Consider the following 7,495-nt stretch of genomic DNA (forward strand, 5'->3'; position numbering starts at 1 on the left):
GCATAAGTGATTCATATTTTCCTGTAACTTTCTGAATTAATTAATTAACCTTTATTTAACTAGGCAAGTCAGTTAAGAACAAATTTTAATTTTCAATGACGGCCTAGGAACAGTGGGTAAACTGCCTGAACGACAGATTTGTACCTTGTCAGCTCGGGGATTTGAACTTGCAACCTTTCGGTTACTAGTCCAACGCTCTAACCACTAGGCTACCCTGCCGCCCCAGGGTAGCCGGCACAGGAATGAGTGTGTCCAATTGGTGTAGCCGTTAGCGATGATGCTAACGATAACCATCGTCCAGTAGAGCTGGGAAGGCTTTCCCAGAATGTTAACTACAAAGTAGCCTACCTGGCAGAATTATATCATGATTAATTTGCATCAATCCAGTGGCCATTTTGTTTTGCAAACTCTGCGATCACATGAGCGCAACAGAAACATCGCCAACCAAACAACGGGTCGCTTGCTGGTTCACACTTGCATTAAAAAGGGCAACTACACCCAAAATGTGTACGATTTTTCACGGACCTCAAAAGTGGTCTCCTAATGTGGTTTAAGCTTTGTTGTGAACTTTTTCACAAGTGTGTGCGGGGAAAAACAGTCAAAAACATAAACAGGAGAAAACTGAATTTAGGGCAGAAATATACAGAATCAGGCAACATCAATAAAAAGACTGAGGGTCTCACCCTCCTCTGCCTCTCTCTCCTGTCTCTGTAGCATCTGTTGCTCTGGGGGCAGAGCCTGCTGTAGGAGCTGCATGTAGAACTCATTCTCCTTCTGCACCTCCTTCTGTTTCCTCAGTCTCATCCTGTAGCTGACGTAGCTCTTAAAGCCAAAGCCCAGAGTCACCACGGGGTAGCCAATACTAACAGAGGAGGAGGGGGGGGGGACGGACAAATAAACCGTTGTTACGGTTACCAGTCATTTCTACTTCCTGTGCAGCATAGAAGAATAAAAGTTATACTTTTTTTTGAAGAGTTTACAGTTGTCTTTTAACAAATGGGAATGTTTGACTCATTATTTCAGAGAACATTGCCTGAGCAGATACAATGTGCTTGATGTTGTGCATTGAAAAGGCCCACAATGCAATAGGCCAGGTAGGGTTAGAACAACAGCTGACAGGGTTACCAGTGAGCAGCGAAGGGCCGACACAGGTCCACGTGGAAGTTCTTCAGGTCCTTGAAGCGGATGGCAGCTTCCATGTAAACAAACAGTATCCATAGCGATACGGTGGGTAGGCACACTCCTCTCTCTGTGCAGGGGGGGGGGGGGGGGGCAGTGTGAGAGTTAAACGCCAGAGTTCACACTGGCAGACCAATTATGATATTTTTTTTGACCAAATATTCACAGGAGCTGATCTGATTTGTCAAAAGACCAATTAGTGAGAAAAAAAAATCTAAATTGGGCTGCTTGTGTGAAAGCAAAGAAACGCAAAAAAAAAAACACAAAGAAGAAACACAAAAAAACTGAGAAATACAAAATGTATTTTGTACATGCATATTTGAATATATAAAGATGTACAGTACAGTACACATTTGATAACTGGGTATACATAAACATTTGAATCACATGCCACATTAAACCCCAATGCATCATAGGAAAGAGAAATCTAAGTATGGGACAGAGAGAGCTGGTGTTAACGAACCTGTGTGCCAGACGTACTGGACCCAGACGTAGGTGCTGGCAGCGAAGAACAGCCATTGGACCGGGATAAAGAGGAGGCAGATGATGTCAGACGTAAATGCCACACACACAAAGAACACTGAGAACGCCTGAGAGAGAGACAGACAGAGAGAGAGAGAGAGAGACAGAAAGAGAGAGAAATTAAGTCAGTATGCAATAATATACAATTGTGGAGCCATTTTTCTTGTCAAAATCTCACTCTTACACTCTTACACACACACACACTTACCAGCCCCTGGTATCTGAACGAGTCATATACACTGCGTATGAAGAGCCAGAAGGGCCACAGGTACTCAAACCTGAACTCCAGCACAAAGTCTGCCAGCAGCACCAGCACCCACACCACCAGAAACTTCAGGTACAGGAACGTACTGAGAGAGAGAGAGAGAGAGAGGCAGAGAGAGAAAGAACGAGAGAGAGAAAGAACGAGAGAAAGAGAGAGAGAGACAGAACAAGAGAAAGAGAGAGAGAGAGAGAGAGAGACAGAGAACAAGAGAAAGAGACAGAGAACGAGAGAGACAGACAGAGAGAGAATGAGAGAAAGACAGAAACATCTCAAATACAGTGACCCCCTCTCATATCATTACCAAGCCCTGCAATGCCAAGAGCTGAGCAAAGAAAATAGTCCCCTCATCCAGCTGGTCCTGGAGTTCACAAACCTGTTCTACTAACACACTGAAGCCTCAGGACCAGAACATCCAATCAATCAGGACAAACCAAATTACAACACAGTCAAAACCAAACTATATTGCTTATTGGGAAACACAAGCACAAGCTAAATGCAGTGCTATCTGGCTCTAAATCGACAGTACACTGTGGCTAAATATTTGATCATGGTTACTGATCAACACCTTAGAAAAACCTGGCTCCCTGTAGAGGAAAGGCTGTGCAACCACTGCACAACAGCAGAACCTGGCTCCCTGTAGAGGAAAGGCTGTGCAACCACTGCACAACAGCAGAACCTGAGACGGATCTGCATTTCCTGACAAAATGTCAAAAATATAAAACAATTAGAGAGTGTCATTTCCAAATTTGAAACCCTTATTCAAGGTTTGAAAGACCTCTCTGATGAGAGTAGGCTACCCGTCCTGTTGGGGGAGGACGCAGAGAGCTGTGGGTTGGCAGGGCACTACATTGAGGGACAGTGTCTGACAGACCAATCAACCTGCACATGTCCTCTACTGTATGCTTATTGTTATTGTTGAATGTATGGTTATTTTGACCCTTGGTTATTGTTGTTACTGTTGTCCTGTTGACAATTTTGATTATAATTTTTATTTATTTAATATTGTAAAAATCCAAAATAAGCTTTGACAATATGTACATTGTTAAGTCATGCCAATAAAGCAAATTGAATTGACAGAGAGAGAGACAAAGACAGAGAGACAAAGACAGAGAGACAGAGAGAGAGTTAGAGACAACGACAGAGAGAGATAGAGAGTCAGAGACAGAGTTAGAGAAAGACAGAGAGAGACAAAGACAGAGACAGACAGAGTTAGAGACAGAGAGAGAAGAAGACAGAGAGACAAAGACAGAGAGAGTTAGACAGAGAGAGACAACGACAGAGAGAGAGAGAGTTAGAGACAGAGTTAGAGAAATAGACAGAGAGAGACAAAGACAGAGAGACAGAGAGAGAGAGTTAGAGACATAGAGAGACAACGACAGAGAGAGATAGAGAGTTAGAGACAAAGACAGAGAGAGATAGAGAGTTAGGGATAGAGAGAGAGAGAGTACATTTGTACATTGTTACAACACTGTATATATACATAATATGACATTTGTAATGTCTTTATTGTTTTGTATGTGTAATGTTTACTGATCATCTTTATTGTTTATTTCACTTTTGTATATTATCTACCTCACTTGCTTTGGCAACATTAACACGTTTCCCATGCCAATAAAGCCCTTTGAATTGAATTGAAAGAGAGAGAGAGAGAGAGAGAGAGAGAGAGAGAGAGAAAGACAGACAGAAAGAGAGAGGGAGAGACTGAGAATGAGAGAAAGAGAGAGAGAATGAGAGAAAGAGAGAATGAGACAGAGAAAGAGAGAGAGAGACAGGGAGAGAGACAGAGAGAGAGCGAGAGAGAGAGAGGGTGAGAGAGACAGAGAGAGAGAGAGAGAGAGAGACAGAGACAGAGAGAGAGAGAGAGACAGAGACAGAGAGAGTGCCCAAACAGTAAAAACAAAGAGGCTGGATGAAAACTAGCTGGTCCAAGGTGTTAATGTGTTCCTCTACTAACCAGTAATGGAACATGTGTCACTACCGCCCTGGACCAGAGCTAGTGAAAAGCTCCCTGTGATATGATCAGTACAACAGTCATTCATATAAACAACACAGTGTTTACAGACAACATCTTTCTCCTGATTTCAGCCACGAGGTAATCTGCAACCACATGACCACACGGTTTCCGATGTTGTTTAAAAAAATAACATTCAAAAAAAGAGGCATTTGCACTGAATAACAGAAAAAGTTCATTCATATTTGTTCCTTTAATGAATCCGAAATTCATCCCCACTAGTTGATATACAGACTCCGGGTTGTACAGTCCCTTCATACTAAAGCTCTGGTCCAGAGCGTATAGTCTTTGTTCATACTGTACAAGGCCAGAAATACAGAACCCTGACACTGTGCCAGACAGTGGCGTATGTCTATCAGAGGATCGGAGAGAGCATTTAAAACCCGGTTTTTCAACAGCTGCTTTGCTGTGTGATCAATGAAGGTTTGCTGCTGACAATGTACTGAAGTGCTCACAAGTGTAGATGAACAGTCAAGCTTTGGATAACTAGCTAACTTAGTTATACAGGGCTACCAGACAGTGAGTGAGTATGCAAAGAACATATTGTCATGTTTGGCTTGGATGTCCAGCTAACTATCCGTAAGACACTAATTAACCGTGCAATAAAATAATGATCTCTGTGTGAATGCATTTTTTGCACGTTTTCCAATGTCATGTGTTTGTCTCGTCCATGTGAATGCAGTCGGTATTGTTTACATTTTGGAACAAATCCCTGAAACTGTCAGAATAGCAAGCGAACTAACAAGCAGCTGCTACTTAGTTAATATTACATAGCTAGGCCTTCAGAAACAGGCTATTAGACATTTGAAAAGGACACATTAATAGTAACGCTAAAGCAGGGGGGGGTTATTTGACACACAACACGACAGCGAAGTGTCTTGTCTGATACATCTCAGACGCCATTATTGTACGATCATGTCCCCTAACTAGAGCCCCCTTTCTTTCCGTCGGTACCTGCTATATATACCCTCGGTGATTCGGTTCCGTTTTAACGGGCGTCGGAGCTTGCTGCAGTCCGCATTGCGCCGCTTCATCCTCCCTCCTGTGGATTCGGTTCTGATACAAGTCCGGTAATTATAACGAAAATGTCAGGCGAACGATCAGATATGGACATTTCTACAAATATACAGCATTGTTGCTTTCTGGACGTGAAACAAAGAAAGAAATAAAAAAAAACACTGTATCGTGGGCCCCTCCCCCTTCCCGTCATACGTCACGACGCATTTCACGTCATTCATACGCCTCCGTAGTAAGAAAAATGTCTGCCCCCAAGGATGGAGCAAATGTTTATCCAATTTCAATGTTTGTACTTTGAAGGTATGAGTGATTTTCATTCAGTTGTTTAAATGTGCACTGTGGTTACTGTAGTGTGTTTTTTTTTAAATAAAGTTGTCACCTCTATATATTGTTTTGTTTACGTCAAAAGTCCGTACAAATGCACTAGCACAAACTGCGTCCTCGGACATGCTTGTAAATATGCTAACGTTGGCTAGCTAGCCCTATTAGCAGTTACTGGGACGTTAGCCACCGCAATAACTTTAATGTGCCGCTAAGGTAGCTTTTATTATCCCATTGTATTTACCTTTACTTCTACTGTATGTTACATACTAGGTAACTACCTAGCTAATGTTGGTAGGTATCACCCACAGAGAGAAGAGAACCCAAAGGAGATGGGTGGAGGTAGAGATGGAGGCAGGGGTATGGGCTGAGGAGCAAGAACCACCATCATGTGTCCCAGGACCCCGAGACGGGCCATCATGTCCCCCTCTGCCCCAGTTCTGGAAGTCCCTTCCCCTACCTCCTCCTCAGCCCATACCCCTGCCTCCACCCCTGTCTCCATCTCTACCTCCACCCGTCTCCATTGGGTTCTCTTCTCTCTGTGGGTGATACTGGCCTTCTGGGGATAGAAGATGAAGGAGCAGCAGACTCCGATACTGTCCTTCCAGGGATAGAGGATGATGTTTGAGCTAGCTACATTTCATTACACCTGCCTAATGCCCATAGGAAGTACTGGCCAGTACTTATTTGTCTTCTTTCTTCCCTTCGTGAAAGGACATTGAAGGTGACAGCTATTTGGGACGTAAAAACAATGATCAAATCCTCATTATATGGGGTGGCAGAAAGCCTTCCCAGCTCTACTGGACGATGGTTATCGTTAGCATCATCGCTAACGGCTACACCAATTGGACACACTCATTCCTGTGCTGGCTACCCTGGGGCGGCAGGGTAGCCTAGTGGTTAGAGCGGTGGACTAGTAACCGAAAGATTGGAAGTTCAAATCCCCGAGCTGACGAGGTACCTAGGCCGTCATTGAAAATAAGAATTTGTTCTTAACTGACTTGCCGAGTTAAATAAAGGTAAAAATAAAATGACTGCATTGCATTTGAATGTTATTTTTGATGTTAGGCTCACAGGAAAATAATCAATGCAAGAAGACTCAATACGAGAAGAATTCAAGGTTTAATAATAATAAATAAATAAAATACTTTTTTTCGGGGGGGGGGGGCTTATATTTGTACTATTTCATTGATGTACTTGTATTATATACATGTGTAAATTTGATTTTTAAAATATTTTTATGCCCCAAATCCTCCTGAGACACCTTCGGAGACCTGGGTCACATTCAGCCATTATCAACGCCAACCCTGGAGCAATTAGGGTTCAGGGCCTTGCTCAAGGGCACATCGAAAGATTCTTCACCTTGTCGGATTCAAACTAGCAACCTTTCAGTTAATGCCCCAACGCGCTAACCGCTAGGCTACCTGCGATATTCTTATTCCAGGGTGGTGCCAGGTTTCCTCCAGACGTGGCGCTTGGCATTCAGGCCAAAGAGTTCAATCTTGGTTTCATCAGACCAGAGAATCTTGTTTCTCATGGTATGAGAGTCCTTTAGGTGCCTTTTGACAAACTCCAAGCTGGCCGTCATGTGCCTTTTACTGAGGAGTGGCTTCCGTCTGGCCACTCCACCAAAAAGGCCTGATTGGTGGAGTGCTGCAGAGATGGTTGTCCTTCTGGAATGTTCTCCCATCTCCACAGAGGAACTCTGGAGCTCTGTCAGTGATCATCGGGTTCTTGGTCAACTCCCTGACCAAGGCCCTTCTCCCCCAACTGCTCCGTTTGACCGGGCAGCCAGCTCTAGGAAGAGTATCAGTGGTTCCATTTTAAGAATGATGGAGGCCACTGTGTTCTTGGGGACCTTCAATGCTGCAGAAATATTTTGGTACCCTTCCCCAGATCTGTGCCTCGACGTAATCCTGTCTCTGAGCTCTATGGACAGTTCCTTCGACCTCGTAGCTTGGTTTTTGCTCTGACATGCACTGTCAACATTAGGACCTTATATAGACAGTTGTGTGCCTTTCCAAATCATGTCCAATCAATTGAATTTACCACAGTTGGACTCCAATAAAGTTGTAGAAACATTTCAAGGATGATCAATGGAAACAGGATGCAACAGAGCTCATTTTCGAGTGAGGGTCTGAAAACGTAGTTATTCTTGTTTTTTATTTGTAATAAATTTG

The 7,495-nt window shown here is 43.4% G+C and overlaps 1 protein-coding gene across 1 annotated transcript in view; it reads right to left on the reverse strand.

Annotated features, from left to right (window-relative positions):
- Window positions 1–5,061, reverse strand: part of LOC110489362 (macoilin-1) — a 12,665-nt gene extending 7,604 nt beyond the window's left edge. Inside the window, exons 1-5 of the mRNA XM_036971157.1 lie at window positions 4,932–5,061; window positions 1,910–2,051; window positions 1,643–1,769; window positions 1,126–1,249; window positions 684–862 (exon numbers count right to left, since the gene is read on the reverse strand). Of these exons, the coding sequence (XP_036827052.1) occupies window positions 684–862; window positions 1,126–1,249; window positions 1,643–1,769; window positions 1,910–2,051; window positions 4,932–5,011 (652 nt within the window). The 5' untranslated portion in view covers window positions 5,012–5,061. The remainder of the gene's footprint in view (window positions 1–683; window positions 863–1,125; window positions 1,250–1,642; window positions 1,770–1,909; window positions 2,052–4,931) is intronic.
- Window positions 5,062–7,495: the final 2,434 nt, after the last annotated feature.

This window comes from Oncorhynchus mykiss, chromosome 32 (assembly GCF_013265735.2).
Source record: "Oncorhynchus mykiss isolate Arlee chromosome 32, USDA_OmykA_1.1, whole genome shotgun sequence".
Taxonomy (NCBI): Eukaryota; Metazoa; Chordata; class Actinopteri; order Salmoniformes; family Salmonidae; genus Oncorhynchus; species Oncorhynchus mykiss.